Here is a 24,167-nt window from a genome sequence, read left to right as displayed (position 1 = left end):
TTCTTGACTGCCAAAGAAATGGCAGTACAAAACGGCAACCATTTCTTGAGTGCCATTTCTTACAAAGAAGTGGCAGCACGAATTGCACGTGTAATAAAAATATACAATAATCCATCGTTTAGGTATTGTGAAGTATGGTTATGGAAAGTGATTTCATTCAAACTTATTTGTTGGCAACACATTGCTTGACATGTATGCAAAGTGTGGGAATGTCGAGGAAGCACGTAGAGTCTTGACAATTGCCCACAGCGGGACGTTATAACATGGAATGCAATGATTTCTGCGTATGTTCAAAATGGGCTGGCTCCAGACGCTCTCCAACTTTCTCTACGGATGCAGCAGGTTGGTCAGAAGCCAGACACACACACATTTGTAAGTCTTCTTAAAGCTTGTTCCAGCATAGCTTCCCTCAATGAGGGGAAGATGGCCCATACTTACATCCTAGAAAATGATTTAGAGTCAGATGAGTTTACTGGAAGCACGCTTATTGATATGTATTGCAAGTGTGGATGCCTTGATGATGCTCACAAAGTGTTTGTCAATTTGCCAAAGCATGATGTGGTAACTTGGAATGCGATGATTGCAGGGGATGCTCAGTGCGATGTCCATGAGCTCTGGCATGGATCTTTCCAAAATTTTCAGCACATGCAACAAGAGTGCGTGAAGCCAGACAGTATTACTTTTGTGAACATTCTAAAAGCATGCTCTACAATGGAGACCCTAACACAGGGCCAGTTTATTCACACTTGTATTATTGAGAGTGGTTTTGCTACAGATTTGTCTGTATGCAACACTCTAATCAGTATGTATGCCAAATGTGGAAAACTTGAAGAAGCACGCAAGGTTTTCAACAAGTTGCCTAAACAAGATGTTGTCACATGGAATTCAATGATTGCAGGTTATGCTCAGCGTGGCCTTGGTCAGGAGGCTTGCTGGCTCTTTCAGCAAATGCGACGAGAGGGGAAAAATCCTGACAATGTGACTTGGAACACACTGATAGCTGGGCATGCACGGTATGGACATGGTGAGGAGGCCCTCAGACTCTTTCAGAAAATGCAAGAGGAGGACATGCAGCCAGATAATTTCACATTGGTAAGCATGTTGAAATCTTGTGCCAACTTAGCTGCGTTGGATCAGGGCAGACTCTTTCACACCCACATCATTGAGTATGGTTTACATCAGATATATTTGTCGCTAATGCACTTATACATATGTATGCCAAATGTGGGAGCCTTGATATCGCACGAAAATTGTTCGACAGATTGCCAAAGCAGTACGTAGTAACTTGGAATGCTATGATAGCAGGATATGCTCGGCATGGACACATATACAAGGCTCTTCAACTCTTTCACCGAATGGAGCAAGAAGGGAGCAATCCAGACAATGCCTCATGGAATGCCATAATTGCAGGATATGTGCAATATGGTCATGTGAAAGAAGCTTTTCAAGTGTTTGATAAAATGCTACTTGAGGGGACACGGCCTGACAATGCAACACTTATCTGCATTGTGAAGGCATGCTCCATCATGGGGGCCCTACATCATGGCGAGTTGATTCATGCTTACATAATGGCAAATGGCTTTGAATTGGATGTTACCGTTGGAAATTCTCATTGATATGTATGCCAAATGTGGGAGCTTGTCAGCAGCGTGTAGTGTTTTTAGAAAGTTGCCTAAGCGAGATTTAGTAAGTCGGAATACAATGATCGCAGCATATGCCCTACACAATGATTATAAGTTATCCTTACAACGTTTTGAGGACATGGAAAGAGAAGGCCTGAAGCCAGATGGCGCAACATTTTGCAGTCTTCTTTTGTCTTACAATCATATGGGTCTAGTGGATGAAGGCTGTCAGTGGTTCAACGCAATGAGAGAGACACATGCGATCACGCCTACACTTGAGCATTTTAACTGCATGGTCGATCTTCTGGGTCGTGCAGGCCATTTGACTCAGGCAGATGCGTTACTAAAATCAATGCCATATCATGTCAATACTTTAGGATGGATGGCTTTGCTTACTCACTGCAAAACGTATGGCAACGTGGAGCTAGGAAGGCAATGCTTCTATCATGTTGCCCAAATTCATGAGACACTTGGTTCTGGATATGTGCTCATGTCAAATATTTTTCCTGCTGCCGACTTGTGGGATGAGCCAGGCAAGATTCAAGCTCTCAGAAAATCAACGATTGCATGGAAGAAGCCTGGAAAAGTCTCCATTGAAGTGGGTAACAAGCAGCATTTTTTTTTTGTGGGAGAAAAAAGTCATGCTCAAAGTGAGGCCATCTATGGGAAGCTAAAAAGTCTAATTCTGCAGTTGAAGCAGGCAGGATGGGTGCCAGTTTTGGGCTTAGTTTTAGAGTTAACGACAGATGAAGACAAGAATGACCCTCTGTAAGCCATATTTCTTTTATTTAACTGTTTGGATCCTTGAGATTTCTGTTTGCACTGACTTCCACAATACCGCCAAGACTAATTTTCTGCTCAAAGTTCATACACATGGCATCCGACGTTAAGTGCACGACCATTTTCAATAGAATAGTACCATCATGGTCTCCTTGTTCTTAGGGAAAGGCCTTTCTAGGATAGCACAGGACATGTTTTTACACATTATTGTACTAACTTTTCTTCAGCCCTCTTTGATGTAGGATGCCATTTCACCAAATCTCTCTTCTTTTTTGAAATTTCTAGATTGAGAATTTTTGTGAGGCCATGTATATTTGGATTCTGGGGATTGATTATCTTCATGTTCCCATGTTTCCATAGCATGGTTGACCTGTCCGATTACGTTCACTACGTACCGTTCGATGTCAGTGTGGTACTAAAAGAAATAAAAAATATTGAGCGTACGCTTGATACCTTAAAAGAAGGCATATTTTAGAGGGGGAGGGGAAGCTTGACGGAGAGGGAGATGGAGATGGAGAGGAAGAGGGAGATGGAGAGGGATGTTCTTGGAGGGAGAGCAAGGGAGACTGAGATAGAGAAGTGGGCCGTAGGCTACTTGGTGGAGAGGGAGATGGAGAGGGAAGAGTGCTTGGTGGAGAGGGGGAGTTATGAGAGGGGTTTATATGCAGGCTTGGAGTAGAGGCAGGTCCCAAACGGTCAGAAAACGGCCACTTTTCAAAGCTGCCTGCACACCCTTATCGGCCAGAAGCCCTAATCCCCAGGCGGTTGTACGGGACCGTATTGAACAGTACGATACATTCCATACGTCGAACATAGGCAACCTTGTTCCGTAGCTAGAAACACATCAGTTTCTATAAGCATGTCATCAAACAAATATTTTATCTAGAAAGAGACTCTCAATAGTCCAGGAACAGTACGGTACATTCCATACGTCGAACATAGGCAACCTTGTTCCATAGCTAGAAACACATCAGCTTCTATAAGCATGTCATCAAACAAATATTTTATCTAGAAAGGGACTCTCAACAGTTCACATCTTGATCTCAAGGGTCTTGAGTTTCCCTCCTTTTTCAAGCTCAGCCAACATTTGGGAGTGTTGGCTCCTCTTTGTTTTCTAGAGGGTCATTGTTTGCTTGGGTGTAGCCATTTTTTGTGAGGTTCAGGGCATTTTTTGTGTATAGGTATCTTGCTTGACCCATAACATTATGCACACTCATTCGAGGGCATATTCCATAACTTTTTTTAGATTTGTTCAAAACAAAAACAGATTGAAAATTTGGAATCCAAACTAGTGGAACGAGGACATACTCCATAACTTTTTTTAGATTTATTCAAAACAAAAACAGATTGAAAATTTGGAATCCAAACTAGTGGGACTAGTGCATGGTGCTCTTAAAACATTGATAGTTGGTGATATTGGTATCTAGATTCACCCTACAATGGAAGAATTTGAAAATATGCAATTTGTGCATGTGCGAAGATCTTTTAATAAATCCAACACTATTTACAATTTTGTATTGGTTCTTTTTCCATGCACTTGCTTACTATATGACTTATAAGCATGCCAAAACTCATTGCATTTCATTATACATAGCATCAAACCCGACAGCGTGTCTTTTATTCTATTTGTGTTTTGAAGCAATTTAGGTCACATTGCACTTGCTTGGGATATCCAATTTTGCTAAAGTGTATCGTCGGAGGGAGGAAACGTTGGTGGCTGAAATTTTTGCTGCTCCCACGAATTTTAAAATTTCACATCTTATCTACAAGTCTTTGAATAGCATAGCCTGTACCATTTTGTAACCTGTATTGTAATCCCTACTCATCAATCCTGCCCTTGAACACACACTCAAAGGCATTGAGATATTGAATGCTAAGATAGCCCTTGCAGTCCAGAGAACATGTAGCAACAGGCGGTGCATAAAAACATTGAGGTTGGAGAACTCAGGTAAGTTGTCTTTTATTCTTTGCTCGCCTCACAAGCTAGTTGGTCTTTGTTCTGGAGGTTCTATTCTAGCGGTTCATTGATCGCTGCCATGGTATCAATGGCAAGATGCAGGTCGTCATGGCTTGCAAGAGAAGCAAACAGAGGCTACGAGATAGGAAAGTTGCAAAGCTTGGTCAAGGCACAAGAAACGGATTGCGGATCGAGGAAAGCAATGGCACGGTATCCAAACAGCAACAGAAGACACTTCTGCAACGTTTACGAAGGGACAAACCACAAGAAAAATTAAGACTTCTTATAGAGCAGTCAGCAAGATGCATTTAGAGTTGCATGCTATCGGAGTGAAGAACGTGAGCTTAGAACAACTAGCTTAGCTATGTTGGCGTCCTCTAAAATACAAGAGAAACGGCTTGGGCGCACAGTGTTGAAGATGTTGTTAATCAAAAGGACCAATGTGGCTCCAGTTGTTAGATGCAAAGAGGAAGTAATGCGCGATCATCCTGATTTGAAATAAGGACATCTACAAAAAGTGGACTAAATGCAAGAAGTTGGACAAGCACATCATACACATGCTGGATATAACACAGGTCAATGGTTTCCTAAACCAGCCGAGTAGTTGTCTATGATTGAGTTTTAGAATAGTTTAATTGTTTTAATTTGAAATGGGACTGGCTTGGACTTAATGTGATTGTCCTAAACGAATCCACCGGTGATTGAAAAATCACGTAATTGTCATAAACTAGCTCGATGGTATGTCTGTGATTGAGTTTTGGAATGTTTAATTTCTACAGCGGACTGACTCGAACTTAATATAATTGTCCTAAACAAGTCCGGTGGTTGGAACATCAAGCAATCGTAGCTGGTTCAGGACAAACACCAGTTATGTGATTGTCCTAAACCAACCCGATTAAACAGAAATTAATAACAATATATTTCACACCATTTATGTGATAAACCAGCTTGGTGGTTGTTTGTGATTGAGTTTTGGATGTTTAATTTCTATATCAGGCTATAGCTTGGACTTATGTATTGTCCTAAACCAGCCTGGTGGTTGGTATCAAGCAACCGTGGCTGGTTCAGGTCAAACGCCAGGTATGTGATTGTCCTAAACCAACGTGGTTGAACAAAAATTAACAGCAGTATATTTTGCAATAGAACAACAATATATTGTTATTGTCTAATTGATGACCAGCCCTGTGGTTAAAATTATTGTGTTTTTTAGTAGGTAAAATATTTAATTTTATTTTTATGTTGGTTCGTGTCATATGTTAGTTAATTTCTAAACCTGATTATCCAATCATTATGTTTTTTAGTAGTCAAAATATTTAATTTTATTTTTATGTTGGTTCGTGTCATATGTTATTTAATTTCTGAACCTGATTATCCTAAACCAGCCTGATGGTTGGAACATCACTGAGTTGGTTCAAGTTAAACAACCGTTATGTGATTGAAATTGTGGTTGGACAGAAATACAGAAGTGAGCAGCAACACATTATTATTGTCTGATTGTTATAGATTACGGAGATCTGTTCAAGTCAAACACTAGTTATGTGACTATCCTAAACTAGTCCTGTGGTTTTAAAAAAATTCTAGTACCTTTGATTAGTTTAATTATTAGCTTGATTAGTTTAATTAGATTGTGCTTTTTGCAAGTACAACAATATATTACCGAGCTGGTTCAGTTCAAACACTAGCTCGATGGTTGAAAGTGTGACTATTATAAACTAGCGTGGTTGTTTTTCTTTACTAGTAGCTTTATTAGTTTAATTATTACCTTGATTAGTTTAATTATTAGCTTGATTATATGCAACTGTCCTAAACTGAAATTATTTTGTTTTACTAGTAGCTTAATTAGGTTAATTATTAGATTGATTAGTTTAGTTGATTACTTTAATTATTAGCTTGATTATATATGACTATCCTAAACCACTTTGGTGGTTGGAATTTTTTTGTTTGGATGGCTTTTTGCGCATATTGTGGTTATTTTTATTTTTCTCATAGTAGTGCAAAAGGGGCTCATTATTACGATTGCTTGCACATGTTGGGTGAGTAGATTGAGGACCATCTCATTCTAAAAATCCACACTATAGTACCATTCTTCAAATGGAATAATGTCTATTCCAAATGGGTAGCTCTAAGAGGCCATCTTATTTGCAAGCTTAAAAAAGATCGACATTGCAGACTCGGGACCCATCTAATTTGCAGGCTCATATTTTCAAGCTCCACATTGCAACTTGAAATGTCCTTGAAATGGACCAATGTCTATTTTTAGATAGTTGTAAGATGTGGACTATCAAATTAAAATTCATTTGGACAATTATAGCCACCAGTAAACACCGGCCTTGCATGAGACCAATTATGACTATCTAAATTCTCCGCCTCACATTAGCTTGCATCAAACTGTTATAACAATGCTAGGACCACAGGCTCGGATTAGCATTGAGCCAGAATCAAACTGTAAGGACAATAGGAAAGTAGACTATTAGTATTTTTAAATTTCTAGTTATAATTCCATTCAAAATGGTAATTTGCTTGCCATTGAATTATTATGATCTTGGCTTTGATGACCAGGAAATTATCCCATGGCAACCATCTAATCATACGTCTGGGTGGCTAGACGATGATGTATATGACCACAAACTTCCACTACTACCATGGAGCCCAATATCGACACTTATCCTTAATACTTCTTTCTTAGTTTTTTATTTACGGCAGGCAACCTAGAGGCATGTTTTAGTTTTATGAGCCCTCCTTCAGCCACATGTCACAATTATAGCCCTTTATCTTGATTTCATCCAAAGGTTAAAAGCTTTCTCTAGCTTTTAGCATTTCATTCGCCTTTTATGTAGGCGCCACTTTGAATGAGGTATCGTCTACCCATAGGTCCTATAGCTGTCATATGGCATAGCATCTCGCACATACTATTAACTAGAAAAGAAATCAATGCATGAGGCTAGACGCTAGGCATGGCGACGCTCGAGGGCCATGGAGGAAAAGGGAACGTGAGGGAAGAAGTGTTAACATAGGTGGGGAAAAGGGATTAAAAGGGGTGGGAATGAAGAGGGGGACTATGGCACAAGGGGGAAGGAAGAGGGGGAAGAGGAGCATGTACATGATGGGAGGTGGAATGTAGAGATGGAGACATTAAGGGAAGAGAGTCATGCTTTATTGGAAAGGAAGGATGGGGGGGGGGAAATCAAAGTACTAGCTAGGTGGCTTTACAAGAATGAGCATCCCATCAAGGAATAGCCCCCTCCTTTTATAGCCAAGAAAGCGGGTCTCTCCCAATAAATGCATCCTCCCACATGCATGGTGTGTGTGGAAAAGTATCCCATGTGGGCTAGGCAATTACGCACTCTCAATTGTGTGCAACAACCCTTGGCCTCATTTTTCCACATATATCAACCCCCATATCCCAAGTATAAGATACTCCCCTGGTCTCTTTCCAATTTTATAACACATTCAATCATCTAGGAGGACAAGTGGAGGGTTGGCACAAGGAATCTTGCCACCTCATCCTACTTTCCCCATTATTTAACATGCATTCTTGGACTATCTACACCCCCCCCCACATGAGCGTATCCTACATGGAGGGAATAATCCAATATAATATCCATCTCCACCTATTTTATATTACTTCTCCCATGGTCCTTGGTCCATGTCTCACTAAATACAGGCATGGGACCACCTAGGTGGAGGGGTGGCACATGGAGGAACCATGCCACCTTAACATTTTATAATATAACTACCATGGATTATGTACAATACACCTTATGGGTCCTCTTACGTGGAAGGGTGGCACATGGTCATGCCCTACCACCTCAATCCTGGGCCCTATGCACACCATATTTTATTATACTATTGCCACACATATATTTATGCCTTTTACCTTGGTTAAATTTATCCATAACAGTTCCCCCCCCCCAGGCAGGGAATGCACAGCATTTCCATGCTTGAGACCTTCATGAACAAAGAAGGGCTTGAGATAACGCTTGTTGATCACCTTCTTGCCATATGGCTCATGCAGCTCCTGTACTTGTACAGACCCATTGCTATGTTCCTTGATGGCTTTGTATGAACCGGTCCATAGTGGAAGGAACTTTTTACCCATCTGGTGGTCCAATCTATTATCAAAGCATAGCACAACATCCCCCTCAGCAAAGTTTCTTTCCCATCCCTTGCGAATCTTAGCATCCATGCGGGCCTTTTGTTGATTCTTTTGGATCTCTATGTGATGGTGGAAGGCGTCAGGTTTCATCTAGCTTCTCAAGTTGTACCAACCTGGCCTCTACATGTTCATCTTTTGTCATCCTCTAATCTTGTGCTAATCTCAAGGCCGGAATCTCTATCTCTAGTGGTAAAACTACCTCAGTACTGTACACCAACTCAAAAGGAGTGTGACCTATAGACATTTTATTGGTGATGTTGTAAGCCCACACGGCTTCAGTGACCTTCTAATCCCACTGGCTCCTGTTCCCCGTGGCCATTTTCCCCATGGTTTTACAAAGGAGGCCGTTGGTCTGCTCTGTTTGTCCCATGGATGCTAGATAATAGATGCTAGAAGTGCGATGATCAATACCCATGCGATCCATGAGCAATTCCACTGCTTCATTTAAGAATGGACTCCCATGGTCAGATACTATTTCCATGGGTGTCCCAAACCTTGTGCAGATACATTCAAATATGAAATTTGAAACTGCCTTACCATTTGTAACGGTGAGGGTGATAGCTTCGGCCCACTTAGTGACATACTGAGTGGCTATCAGAAGATACTTCTTTTTGCGGGCTGTCATGGGCAGGGGCCCAACAAAATCTATTCCCCACTTCTGAAACGGATGGATGGACATCACTGGGTGATGTTTCCCAGGACACAAATCCTTCCTACCAAAGAATTGGCATGGTTCACAAGTTTTGCAATACATAGTGACATCCTTAAACAAGGTCGGCCAGTAGTACCCAGCATGTAAAATCTTCTTAGCTGTATAGTCACCAGCATAATGGCCTCCACAAAATCCATCATGATAATGCTTCAATACCTTAGGTACTTCATCTGCATCAATAACTCATCTTAGTACCCCATCCATGCCTTGACGGTACAACACCCCATCAAAGAGAGTATAGCGCCTACTATCTCTGCGGATCTTCTTTCTCTCATAGCTAGTACTTTCTGGAGGAAAGGAGAAAGCGGTCAGAAATCTATAGATACCACCATACCATGGATCCCCAACTTCTATGACCGCTACAAGGGTTACATCGAGGCACTCCTCTAAATCAATCAAAGCATTCTTCACATTGGAACAGCCCCCCTTTAGGATTTTGAAAGAAAAATCATATTCTTGTAGGACTGCCAACCATTTGGCCAACCGGCCCATGGAATTTGATGATTGAAGAACCTGCTTTGCAAGACCATTGCTACAGATTATAATGGACTTTCCAACCACATAATGCTTAAATTTCTCAATGCAGAACACCAAAGACAAGGCATGTTTGTCAGCCTCAGAGTAGCGTCATTCAGTTTCAAGCAATTGTCCAGAAGCAAATCGAACGGGATACATGAACCAATCCTCCCCTTGTTGGAGAAGAATACTTTCCAAAGTATGCTCACCAAACCCAGGATTGATATAGAAAGTCTTTGACCAATCAGGATTGTGTAGAATGGGTTCTGAAGCCAGAGCACTTTTGATTTGTGCAAACCCATGATCACAATCCTCAGCCCAAGAGAAATCAACTGCATCTTTTAATAGCATAGTCATGGGTCGCATCAAAGCAGCATATTGATCAATGAAGCGATGATAGTATCCTACTAGATTGACAAATGAGCGTACCTGACGTTTGGTTGTTGGCGGGGAGAGCTTGAGGATAGCTTCTACCTTCTTGGGGTCAGGCTTGATGCCCTTGGATGAGACAATATGCCCCAGTAACCTCCCTTGAGTCGCTCCAATGGTGCATTTATCAGGGTTGAGGCTACCATTTGCATCATTGATCCATTGGAAGGCCAACCTAACCTTCATGATGTTCTCCTTACGTGCCGAGAATATACAAAAATCATCTAAAAACATGTCCAAGAAAACCCCCAAATAAGAAGCAAACACCATCTGCATAAATCTTTGAAAGGTAGCAAGAGCATTGGTGAGGCCAAATGGCATTACTTTGAATGCAAACATCCCCCAAGGTGTGGCAAATGTGGTTTTAAGCACATCCTCCTCAGCAATTCTGATCTGATAAAACCCGGAGTAACCATCACAGAAAGTATACATCTCATGACCACTTACCTTCTCAAGAATGAGGTCCTGAAAGGGAAGAGGATGATGGTCCATCTTGGTGACTGCATTGAGCTTCTTATAATTGATGCAGACCTGCCACTTGTTGTTTTTCTTTGGGGTGACTACCACTGGTGAAACCCATTCAGTATTGTGAACCGAAACAATAAACCCAGCTTCTACAAGTTTCTGCAACTCTGAGCACAAAGCGTCGGTCTGTAGGGGCCCTAATCTCTGATACTTCTGAGCCACTGGCTTAACATCAGGCTTCAGCTCTATCTTGTGTTCTATGGTAGTCACATGGCGAATCTGGTGGTAGCTAGTTGCGCAGAGGTCAGGGAAATCTATGAACATTTCTAGGAACTCATCTTTCTCACTCGGAGTGAGGTCAAGGAAAGCATAGATTCAAGCTATTGAGGACTAGCTGTTACCTTTTCTGCAGGTGGCAGGGTCGGAGACACCCCCATCATATAAACTTCCTCCTCTAAGAACTCCTCCCCCTTGTTTAATTCTTCCATTGATTCAGACACTGAGGATGAGAGAGTATCACTGTCTTGCTCCTCTTCTTCTTCTGGTTCCGTGGCACCTGGTTGCACTGGGATCTTCTCGTTAGAAGCACCAAAAGACATGTGTCATGTCTTCCAATGGCTGACTGCATCACTCTTTCTCAACCATGGTCTCCCAAGTATGGCTAGATAACTCCTGACTGTATCTTCAATGTCCACCACATAGAAATTGATGATGGTGGTCAACCCATTGATAGTGATGGGCAAATCCTCAATGACTCCCAAGGTGGCAAGTCATCGACCATCTACTTGATTTGAGTAGAGGAACGCCTTGTGCATTTCAAATTCAATTTCTTCATGATACGGGGCACCATGATATTACATGCAACTCCCCCATTGACACACACTTTTGACACGACAATTATCTAGGATGACATCTACTGTATGTGGGTGCCGATCAATTTCTTCAGAGATAGAAGAAACCTTTCATACCTTTCCCTTTTTCTTGCTCTTCCTTGTTGAGAGCCCTTGCTATAGCTCACGTCTCACCTTAGGGCTTAATGCTATTAGTTGAGGAAGTGTGCTGCTCAAAGACCGATGAGCAAGGTCCTCAACGATCGAATAGTCTTCTTGCCCTAAGCTGATAGGAAAATCCAAGGGCGACCACTTACTCCTACAAGATCTTTTAGTATTCTCTGGTATTGGGTCTGTCATCTCAGCATTTGAGGGCTCTGAGAAGGACACCTTCTTCCTGGGGTGGCCCGGTCCACGGTTTGGAGAGGGGTCCGAGGTGGTACGACTTCTCTTCCATGGCACTCGTAGCACACAACATTGGCACGTTCTCTTGGAGGGTGATTGGCTTGATTTGTGATGCCCACCATCTCAAGCCGAAGATCACATTCAGGGCCTCGGCTAGGTCATTAACTCCAGGTTCTTTAGTAGGAGGGGCCAGGAGTTGAGAGAAACACAATGGCACTTGAAGGCCACAAGATACTCATTTGAATTTTCTTCAACCCGTCCACAGAACACGGGAATGTTAGCCATGCTTGGAAAATGGAAAAGAGAGAGACGAAATGAGGCTTATCGATTGGCAAACAATGGAAAGAGGTAGCTTGAACTGAAAATCAGGTGAAGATACATCCACAAAGCACATAGGCAGGGTACGGTGTGACTGGTGTATTGTGAAATACTACACGGGAAGAATCTTCAACTAGAATAGCTCATAGACAATCTTAAAAGGACCAACCCTCATGATATCACATCCATCTTTACAAGCGAGGGCTAGAGACATGGCACTGCATGAGGTTGTTTATCAAGGCAAACAAGAATGCCATGACAAATGTCAACAGTTGGAGAGCTTGCACATCGCCTTCAGCTTCTTCCAGTTCTTGTAATTGCCATGCTATTTCTTCAAGGGGTGTGCAGTCTGGCATCCTTCTTTTGAGCAATGTCCTTGAGGACCTTTCTGATGATCTTCTGAAGTCGATAAACTCGTATCAAATATGCCCAACACTTAGTCTCATGATGACCACAACCTTTGCATTCCTTACAAATGATCACCCTCATTCATGGCTTGCGGCTTTGTTGGGGCGGTGCTTCCGCTCGTTTCATGCGTGATTGATGTGTACAAGCTTCACGTGCCAAGAAATCAGCAACTAGATTTTGAGCTCGAGGGATATGCTAAATTTTTACCTCTTCATATTGTTGGCAAAGTTCCAATGCTTGTTGATGTCATGGAACCAAGCCTTCGCTCTGCACCTTTCACCTTCCACTAACTTGTTCACACATGAGTTGAGAATCTCCTTGCACATCAAGTTGCTTGATGCAATGTTCTTGCGCCTTTTGTAGCCCAAAAATGAGTGCCGAGTACTCAGCTTGGTTGCAAGTACTTGCTAGTGTAGACTTGCTATAACAATACACCTCACCCCCTAGTGAAGTGAGCTTCACACCCACACCAGTAGCCTTGGTCGAAGGTTTGTATGGGCTGTTAAATTGGAGGAGCCAAGATATCATCACACCAAGACTAAAATCTGGACATCCCAAGTTTCTCGATAATCCAAGATAGGTAGAAGGAGAGGGTGGGGAGAATTCAATACTTGAGCAAGATGTTCAGCACCAAATAAACTTGCAATCCTTTGTCGATAGTTTATCTTTAGACCAAAAAGAATTACAACTTGAAGCTCAAAATGAGGCACAAAGGGTTGATTAGGTACAAATGGATTCCTTGGTCGAAACATTACCAACCATAGCCAAGCTCTAGAAACCTTTGTAATGAGATCGAGAAGAAATCATTCAAGACGAGCTTATCCACAAGCATTAATAAGCAGATGTGCCAAATCTCCCCCCAAGCTTGGGAAACATCCCACTCTTCGAAGAATGTCACCCTTTTAATTACCTCCGATGCAGCAAGTAGCTCGATCTCCGCACAATGAGTAGAATTGAAATCAAAGTCCTTCCAGTGTATCACTAGTTCTTTACCTTGAATCATCCACAGTGTATTATCCCACCTGTCGTCTCCTTGAACAATGCATTGTACAATCAATTGTTGAAGATCGATATGAAGATTAAGAAAGAGATCTCGCCAATTGGTAACCGTAATGGGCAGAGGACCAAGCACCAAATCCTTAGACTCGTTGAGAAGTAACATAAATATCCACCCTCCTCGTGTGGCGTGCATCCAAGGAATGAACTTGAAAAAGTTCAGAATCTACGATCTAGTATCTGATATGAATAGAGCACATGAAATGAAGTACTTTTGCTTTTTACAACACGAGGAAACTCCCTACGGTTAGAGAGTTACAGTTCATGATATTTCACCATCTAAGCAATATCATTATACTTTTATCACTTCCTATTTGCTGGCCCATTGGTAAGTCTTTCTTTTGTGAATGGGGAGGTCTTGGGTTCAATTCCCACTCCTTAATAAAAAGAGAGGAGAGGAGAAGAGAAAGAGAAGGAGGAGAAGAAGAAGAAGAAGATAGAGGGGGGGAAGGGGGCGCGAGGTCTGTTGCAGATGCGCAAGAGCAATTTTGTGTGACGCCACACAAAAGATGCATAAAATTGATTTTAAAGATGCGTGGCACCGCACTAAAGATGCGCAAGAATCCAGAAGATGCGCAAGAACCGTAGGCTGAAGGCACAGGAACCCAGAAGATGTGCAGGAAAGATGTGCAGGAACCACAGGTTGAAGGCACAGGAACTGGAAGTTCTGCAGCCGCAGAGACGAAGAACTGTGAGTAGAAGACACACAGATTGGAATCGCAGAAGCAGAGAACCGCACACAGAAGGTGCTGCAGAACTACACCCAGCCATAGGGGTAACGAATTTTATACCACTAGCCATGGAGATTTCAATCCCGGCAGCCACACAAATTCTATTAACTAGAAAAGAAATCAATGCATGAGGCTAGACACTAGGCATGGCGACACTCGAGGGCCATAGAGAAAAAGGGAACGTGAGGAAAGAAGCGTTAACATAGGTGGGGAAAAGGGATTAAGAGGGGTGGGAATGAAGAGGGGGACTATGGCACAAGGGGGAAGGAAGAGGGGGAAGAGGAGCATGTACATGATGAGAGGTAGAATGTAGAGATGGAGACATCAAGGGAAGAGAGTCATGCTTTATTGGAAAGGAAGGATGGGGGAGGGAAATCAAAGTACTAGCTAGGTGGTTTTACAAGAATGAGCATCCCATCAAGGAATAGCCCCCTCCTTTTATAGCTAAGAGAGGGGGTCTCTTCCAATAAATGCATCCTCCCACATGCATGGTGTGTGTGGAAAAGTCTCCCATGTGGGCTAGGTGGTTAAGCACTCTCAATTGTGTGCGATAACCCTTGGCTTCATTTTTCCACATATATCAACCCCCATATCCCAAGTCTAAGATACTCCCCTAGTCTTTTCCCAATTTTATAATTTGTTCAATCATCTAGGAGGACAAGTAGAGGGTTGGCACAAGGAATCTTGCCACCTCATCCTACTTTCCCCATTATTTAACTTGCATTCTTGGACTATCTACACCCCCCCCGCCCCACATGGGCCTATCCTACATGGAGGGAATAATCCAATATATTATCCATCTCCACCTATTTCATATTACTTCTCCCATGGTCCTTGGTCCATGTCTCACTAAATGCGGAGGGAATAATCCAATATATTATCCATCTCCACCTATTTCATATTACTTCTCCCATGGTCCTTGGTCCATGTCTCACTAAATGCAGGCATAGGACCGCCTAGGTGGAGGGGTGGCACATGGAGGAACCATGCCACCTTAACATTTTATAATATAACTACCATGGATTATAGACAACACACCTTATGGGTCCTTTTATGTGGAAGGGTGGCACATGGTCATGCCCTGTCACCTTAACCCTGGGCCCTATGCACACCATATTTTATTATCCTATTACCACACATACAAGTACACGCATATATTTATGCCTTTTACCTTGGTCAAATTTATCCATAACAATACCATCACCTTCATGCTTCCAGTCTTGCATACTCTGATGGCGACCTCAGGTCAGTATTGTAAAGTTTTGGAATTTATTTTCAAACTGCTCCGAGTTCTCTAAGTTCCTCATGACAATGCGAACGTCTTTCAAGCAGAGCATTTGTGTCAATTACTACTCTATACTCGTAGATCGTTGTGGACATCACAATAGGTTTCATTTCTTCTCCTCGACAAAGATGGCCTCTTGAGATTTCTTCTCGACTGTAAACTTTTCTTTGTTTATGCATGTGCGTAGCAGGAGATGATTCTCTATACCAATTATTGATCAGTCTCTGGACGGCTATCGTTGTCACATATACCTTCCCAACTAATGAGTTTCTAGATATTCGCCTCTGGTCATAGTCTTCTACTACAGAATTGAATATGCTCTCCTACAAACCGCAGGCCTCTGCACCATTATTTTCCCGTCTTCAGCAGCACCAAGCGGTTTATAAGCTTCTTGCAGCCACAGGACAATCCTTTCTCGTATCCCATGATACGTGCCTTCTTCGAGCTTTCATGCTTAGGTACGAGACGTTGCCTCCCCGAGATTTATTTCATAGAACCTCAGGAGATAAAACCTTCCCGCAATACAAGCACATGATACTCCTTGGCGGCATCAACGATCAAAATTGTCTGCACGTAAAGCTGATGGCACAACCCGAAGCTCCCACGACCTTTTTGAATGCTGAAGAACAGCAGCCCACTGTCCACTAGAGCTAGCAATTAATCCAAGATGAAAAGCAACAGCTTCCCTAGCTCCTGGCGTACCACTATTTCGAAGCCATGATCAATTGTTCAAACCTTCCTCCTCATACTGCCTGCAAGCGAGCCATATACCTGGGTATATCAATGGTGAAACTGCCTTCTGACCTTTGCTTAGCAACGATCACAGCCGAATAGCATCCCGTCTCTTTTACTGTCAACTCATGGAACACTCCTCGAATCACACATGGCTAGCACCAGCTCTTATCTTCATGACTGTCATTAAGAAGATCTTCCAAAATCACATGAACTTGGACTGATAATGCCCACGATCCACTGGAGCAATTAAAACTCTAATCACATTCAACGTGAAACGAGCGAAAACAACAACTGGCGATCAGTGGTTGCAAGCATCCACGAGCCCCTACACTGTTTTCTTCTGGCTTTTCTCCCACTGCGAGCTATTGTACTCGTTCAAGCATACATAGCATGGACCTTGTGATGAATCATCTACTATTGTCTATAGCTTGATCGCAGAAGCATAAGAGCTGCAACAACTGTTTCACATTTTGTTGAAACGACTTCTCGAAGGCTTGAATGAGAGGCTTGTGGAGGAAACAAACGAGAGAGTGCTACAAGACTAGTGGGTGGAACTGTGGATGGGCCGGCGAGGGTGGAAGAAGAGCTTAGGGAATGTGCTGCAAGACTAGGGGGTGAAGCAACTCCTCGATGAGAAGGGTGGACTAGAGGACAGGAAACGGTGGGTGGCTTGGACGTTGGAAGTGGAGAGGGTACCGAAGCCGCTTCTCGCTGATTGGAAAGGGGTGCGGGTACCAACTGCCATGCTTCAGGCTCCAAGGGACACAACACCCAAACATTGTGAGCGCTTGGACAAACTTACGTATCCCCTGTCAAAAATTATCTGAATGAAGGCAAGTAATGAAATAAGATCTCTACGGGAAAAGAACGCGGTGCCACAAATTGAGCCTATCCATACTGGAGCGACACACACAAATCCTTCCAACCAAACAGCCAATCTTAAAAATGGAATTTAGGTTTTTTGAAAATGAAAATTTTCCCTTTTGAAGAGCACACTTCTTTACTATAGCATTCCCCCTACAGCAGGATGGCACCGCCCAATTTTCTATTCCTGCCTCGTGGAGAGGCCTTGGTACTCGGGATGCCAAGAAAAGCATCATCAAGTTATATGTACAAACTTCTACATTACGAGGGAGAGCTACGTAGGTATGACAACTCAAGAATATCAATCAATCAATAACTAATTTGCAAAACTTTCACGCTCACAAGATGCTATTCTTGCATTATGATTTTCAGGGCACTATGTGCCACAACTATCCATGTTAATTTACAAAAGGAACATGAAACAAGTATCCTAGAGTTATATCATAGTGAGAACCTAGCAAGATAATAAGTCAACCTCTATGGGATTATTTGGACAAAGTAGTTTCGGGTGTCCCGTTGAAAGCAGCCCATCCATCTTGCATAGGATAAGTTAGGCGATTGTCTAAACTAGCATTAGTTTGAATCCCTTGCATAGAGCTACTTCAAGCCAATGTCGCAATCATCATCGAAATGAACAATGTTCTTGACAACACTAGATGGCTTCCTCGACACGTCATACTATGTTTCCTGAATAGTTTCTTCCAAGTGTTGGCTTTGAATGCAATGATCAACCTATTAATTTATATCTAAAGCATTGATAAAAGCAAGGTTTGTAAGTCCTCTACCAAATTTTTATTTTAGCACCCTAATGTGCTTTGCTCGTTCTCTATTTGTGTGTGTAGGATAACTAAGGGAGTCATTAAAGATGTGGCCTTTACAGCCAATATGCAAAAATACGATTACGACTATCACATCCAGGTAATATGCAAGAGTATCACTGAACTCGACAGCATCAAAACTTGAGAACAATGTGCTTTAGGTTAGCCTTCATTGGGTGGACACAGATATTCAGTATTCCATCAATCCAGATGCTGCAAACTGATTCAAAGCTTGTAAGTTTCATTGATGGCCTGGTGGAGGAAGCTGGAGCTCAAACCTCAACAAAGAGACGGGAGGAAGGGAACTTGCAATGGACTTACCACATTCGACTACGATTACGACTATTGACACTCAAGTAATATGCTAGTATCTTACTCTTTAGGGAAGGAAGCATGCCGCCTCCCTTCCCGCACTATGTGTGGTTATAATAATTATATATTATATATTATCATATATATATTTTGAATTACTCATCCATTCAAAATTGCTTGTTTTCAATTTGAATTCTTACAACATTCCTCTCTTTTGATGCATGTTTTTGATGCGAGGTAGCAAGGAAATCCAAGCTAGAAGCAAGATCGAAAGATATCGACACCTTTATTCATATGATTGTACTCCATGTGACAATATTGCAATGAGGATCAGCTATGAGCTCTTGTGATCGTCGCCTTATTCATGTAATTGTTGGGCTTAAGCTCCTAAGATGCATAAACAATATGGCCAAGCCAATAATAAATCACCACCCTTGACATTTGCAGGGAAGATCAGGTCCTAAGGGACCCTGCATCGTGTCTCATGTCCACATCTTTACTCATTCGCCTTTTTCCTTTAAAATTTTGATAAAATGTTAGGATTCATGTTCAATTTTGACTTACCAATAATTTCCTCCACAACGAAAAAGCTACCTACCGCAACTTAAAATTTTCATAAAATCCTAACATTTAAGTTCAATTCTAAGTTAGTAGTTACGTGCTCAATGAAATAGAAAGGCTACCTGCTGCAACCTAGTTCAAGGTTGCACCATCAATATTAGTACAAGAGATAGGGAGCATCAATATTAGCATTAAAACTTTTGTTCATAATGCTCTAGAATAAAACACAACATCAAAAAAGCATCAAAATTCACATTTTCACATCCAAATATATTTTCTATCAATGTCATTCTCCAATTGATGCCTCGCTAGAATCTTCCAAGTTGCCTTCACAAGATTGATGCTCATCCTCTCAATCATCTATGGTTAGTTCTCACACATCTTTATCATACAATTTGAGTTCTAAACCATTATATGAGAAACCCTTTGAGAAACTCAAATTATCTTTGCATTCTAAAACTCTTGTAGAAGGTGTATTGGGAAGTGCTAGCTTCCAACACCTTTCTCTATTGATCTTCCATTTCATGCTCCACATTTGCATCTTTAAATACTTGTTGCTTTGTAGGTGCAAATTGAATCAAAAGCCACCACTAGTTTTACTCTCGATCAAGTTGAAAAACCACTTAATACTTGGTCCAATGCCAAGGAGCTTGAAGACATCTGTAAAAAGAACACTAGATGTATTACATTTGTGATAAAAAACTAGTTCTATTATAAAAAATTTATTAGATGAATCAAAATAGCAAAAGTATGTAGTTTTTCACTTTTACATCGATAAGCTCTCTAAGAAAATTAACAACATTTATATTTTTGTTGAAAAGAACATCACTAATTGTAATACAATGGAACCTTACTTTACTATAATCAGACACTCCTTAAACATAAGCCAAATTATCTCTTAACATTGATGGCTTAAACATAGCATCAACTCAGATTTACTCAAAGAGCTTGATGTGGATTAGAAATCATGTACATGGTTGGGCATGTGTAATTTCACATTTCTTACCATGCATCATGCATGAGTGTTGAAAACATGCAACTATGCTTCTAGCATGTGTGCCTATGTGGTTGATGGTTGGGCACACGTAAATTCCACTATCCTTACCATGAATCATGCATGAGTTTAAAAATATACATTGGTGTGCCTCTAGCACATTTTTGCATGCCCAATGGGTATCCTACTATGTAGGTCTTAGTGAGAATATCCTCTAGCACATGTTTGCATGCCCAATGGTCGTACGATGTAGGTCTTAATGAGAGTAATATCCTTGTGCTTGCAAATTTCTATGTGGATCATACATTATATGCATGGTTGGGCATCCATATTTTCATGATTGTTACCATGGATTGTGTATGATTGTTTAAAATATGCATCACTTTGTTTGTATCATACGTGGATGTGTTTGGTGTGGGTATGAGACTTTGTGCAGGCCTTAATGAGTAAGACACTTGTTCAGAGTTCTTGCAAAGTTTGATATGGATTGTTGGAGATTGTGGTGATCACAATATTTTCCAAGCACACATAGAATATGAAGAACCTCACATGAAATAATAATAATTGTAAATAGAAGATCAAGATGGCAATTGTCTATTGCATTCAAAAAGCAACCAAAACACAACCCATCTTGCTACTTACCACTGCTGTGTTTTTCATAGCTTACAAGAATTTTTGATCTTATAGTCTAGTACAAGACAAAGACTCTTGACAACACACACTATCTACAAGCCTATATGAGAATTGAGGTCACCACCCAAGAAATACAAGTGATGTTGTGACCAACATAGCCAAATCCAAAAGAAAAGGTGACACAACTAGATATACTTCACTAGCATGCTCACTCCATGTAGAGAAGAAGGCTTTATAGAATAACTTGACACCACCTCTAGCAACCAATACGCCTCACAAGAAGAGAGCTCAACATGTCCACGACCATCATCTGCACCCCATCAATCAAATCACATTGCCCAGCATAATAACATCCTTTTCCTCCTACTAGAGGGATGTCCCTCCAACTCTCATGGAGTCCATGAACTCACTAGAAGATGGCAAGACATCCAGGGCACCAAATCATGAGTATATATGGAATAACACTCTCTTTTTCATGCAATACTGATAGGTGTAGAGGTACCAACCAACACCTACAAGGTTTACCACACATAGTAACTAATTCCAACAATCCCTCCCATAAATTGAGTAGGGGTTGTTAGAAGACATACAAAGCCAAAAGACTGTTGCCGTCAACAAACCAAAAATGGTGAGCCCATGTAGTTTCTAGAAAGCATACTCTGCATCTAAATCTATGACTGGTGGTAGTTTGTCCTAAACCAATCTTGCAAATTGAACATCTCCACCTTTTTCAATCAAGAAAGCTCTAGAGCTACTAGACATATCCTTTTCATTCTTGACTCTGTCATCAAAATCTTTCTTGAAGTAGCTTCTCTCATCATGTCCTTTTCATCCACAATAACCACATGCTAGCATAGCCTTCTTCCTAGTGTCTTGAACCTTCTTTTTTCCTTTGACTACAAGTGCTTGCTCTTTTATGCCTACAAGACTCATTTCCACTCTCCTTTCCTCATTTTTTAACATTACAACAAGATCACAAAAATTCAAGGAGTCAAAGTTTACCCTAAGGATGGTGACCGGCTCGTTGTACTTTGATGGAAGACTCATTATTAATAGGATTGATTTACCATCCCTTAACTGTATCAAAAGCTCTTGGATAGGTCCTTGAGATAGGCTACCTTCTGCTCCAAACTTCTCATACAAATGGATGTTGAACTGAGCCTTGAGGGCTCCCTTTTATAGGGCCATAGGCCCCCAAATTACCTGACCAGATTTGGCCAAGCCTGCAATTTGTTGTGATTAACCTTGGTTTGAACCAACCAGCCTAGGTTGGCTAGCTTTTACCAACCTAACCTGGCTTACCTGGCCCCACCTAGCTCATGTGGTACACAACCACTGTTCCATGCCTTTCACTTCCCCATTCGGGTCTTTCCCAAGCTGTTTTTGGCTTCCATTCCTTGTGACACAATCACTAGCTCCAGCAATCCTGCCTAGTTCTTAGACCTATTCCTAATAAGATCTAGCCTCCAAATAATCCATACATCTCTCTATAGCATCCCATAGAAAGGGCCCAATGTCTTAGCAATTCTTGAGCTAATTGTGACCTTCTCTAGGGTGGTCTGGGCTTGTATACATGCTCTATACTACCTCGTACAACTTTTGATGATTGCACTTGTGATTTGCACCCATTAAACTCAAGTCTACCTCCCCTTGCTCTCCTCATATGGGGCTTATAGATGGGGTCCAACAAACCACTCGTCAAACCTCCACCTTTGCATTCAAAGATATACTATGACTTTCTATGCATGCATTATTTCTTTGCTTGGAGCAAGTCCAAACTCTCGTTCAAAACCCAAAACGTAGCATGTTACGATTGGACACTAATGAGAACATGTGTTTCTATGCTTAAAATTATTGACGATGTTATTTCAAATTTCACGTCTCTTGGTTTTTCTACATGTTTAGTTAAACAAATTTGTTTAAGTGTGTCTAAGTGTGTGTTTCGTTTGTCTGTGTTTTTCATTGTTGTTTTAATGTAATTGTATGTGTGATGTCTCATCCCAACATATATGGTATGATAGTTTCCTCAAGATGGTGGCCGTTTTGGGAGTATGTGAGCCCTCCATGTACAGGGTGGTGCTACGAATGTGGCATCAATGGTCATTGGGGGCTCGAGATTGCAAGGATGGTGACTCAAAGTAGAAGTGTTATTGATGGCTATGTGGACACATTGAGATAAAGAATCACAACAATCCAAGGTTCTTGATTATGTATTGGATTGCCTGAATAATTCAGATTAGCTCTTGTTTTATTTTAATGAGATCATTGGCATGGGAACAATGGAAGTCAATCATGCTTATTCAAGCTTCTTGTGTGGGTGGAAGAGTTGCATCTGAAGTTGTAGCTAAAGATACAACTACGGACTTGTCAGCTCAACATACATTTTTTTACAAGGAGACATTTATATGGAATTTAGTTTCATCTTTTGTTTTTTTGGAGTTGATCTCTATGGAAAGAAGGTTGAAATCTTGATAGACCAAAGCATCAACCTAGGGGTGGAGCCATAGTCTCTCTCCTATTTGGATCAGATAGGAAGGGCAACCATTCTTCATAGCCCTGTATGAAATTGCTAGAGTCCTTGAGGTTGGGCAGAGTGTTAGTGAGAGTCTAATTCATGATGAAAATCACAAGGAGCTTAGGTCTCTAAGGAGACATCATGGACTCCTAGCTAATTGGATGATCATATATTCATTCCTGATTTCTAGCACATCATTATTTGGGGGTCATACTCTGTATGCCATTTTGTAGAGATACTCTTGTGAAAAAGATTTACTTGCTTCATGGTTTGTAAGGACTGCTTTATATGCAATAGTATTTGATTTGACTTTGTTTTTATGTGCTAACCTTTCTTTTGGGTAATGCCACATTACACTTTCTTTTCCAACGTTTGAAAAGCATTTTCAAACAAACTTTGTCACTTCTTTTTGGCTATTTAGAACGTGTAAAACGTAGACTTTAATGCAACATTTTATCCAACTAAAACCTATATAAAAGCTTACTTTAATGTTACTCTTCTGAAACACATATATTGAAATATAACTTCAATGTCAAAATATGCCCATTAGAATATCATAAAAATCTCATAAATGAAAATTTTCATGTCACTCTTTTTTCCATTTATAATATAAGAAATGGGCGTTTACATCACTTTTTTTTCATTGAAGTTAAAAATGACTCTTTTATGCCATTTATGATCTAAGAAAAAGATAATCATGATTTAATCCTGATTTAATATTGCCATTTCTAGCATAAGAAATAGCAGCTTATATGTCACTTTGTTGCCATATCAACATAATAAATTATAACTTTTATGTCTAAATATGCAACTTCAAACATAATAAAGAATTGGTAACTTTTATATCGTATATTTGCCATTCCAAACATAATAATTTAAAATTTTTATATTATACGTTTACTAATTGTTTTAGATTTAATCTCAAAACTCATGCCATTACATATATGAAAATGGCAAAAATATATGGCATTTTTTGTTGCCATTTCATACATAAAAATGACACTTTTAGTTGCCATTTTCAAAAATTGGCAAAAGTTTATGGCACTATCAGTTGCCATTTCATAC

At 40.9% G+C, this 24,167-nt stretch overlaps 1 protein-coding gene across 1 annotated transcript; it reads left to right on the top strand.

Moving 5' to 3' along the window:
- The first annotated feature begins 242 nt into the window (after nt 1-242).
- On the top strand, nt 243-2,394 carry LOC147891902 (pentatricopeptide repeat-containing protein At5g16860-like). Its single transcript, XM_087388532.1, has 4 exons — nt 243-372; nt 587-1,155; nt 1,188-1,598; nt 1,759-2,394. Exons 1-4 carry the CDS (start codon nt 264-266, stop codon nt 2,392-2,394), a joined length of 1,725 nt encoding a protein of 574 aa, XP_087244658.1. The 5' UTR covers nt 243-263.
- Nucleotides 2,395-24,167: the final 21,773 nt, after the last annotated feature.

Source organism: Dipteris shenzhenensis, chromosome 17, assembly GCF_047967505.1.
Source record: "Dipteris shenzhenensis isolate YYH24624 ecotype China chromosome 17, Dip_SZ_1.0, whole genome shotgun sequence".
In the NCBI taxonomy this organism is placed as follows: Eukaryota; Viridiplantae; Streptophyta; class Polypodiopsida; order Gleicheniales; family Dipteridaceae; genus Dipteris; species Dipteris shenzhenensis.
Note: the sequence above shows the minus strand (reverse complement) of the source record. Positions and strands in the feature narration are given on the sequence as shown.

Coding starts and splice junctions, on each gene's coding strand:
- LOC147891902 (XM_087388532.1), top strand. CDS start 264: ATGGAATGCAATGATTTCTGCGTATGTTCAAAATGGGCTGGCTCCAGA. Junction 373..586: donor AGCCAGACACACACACATTT/GTAAGTCTTCTT, acceptor CGATGATTGCAG/GGGATGCTCAGTGCGATGTC. Junction 1,599..1,758: donor GCTTTGAATTGGATGTTACC/GTTGGAAATTCT, acceptor CAACGTTTTGAG/GACATGGAAAGAGAAGGCCT.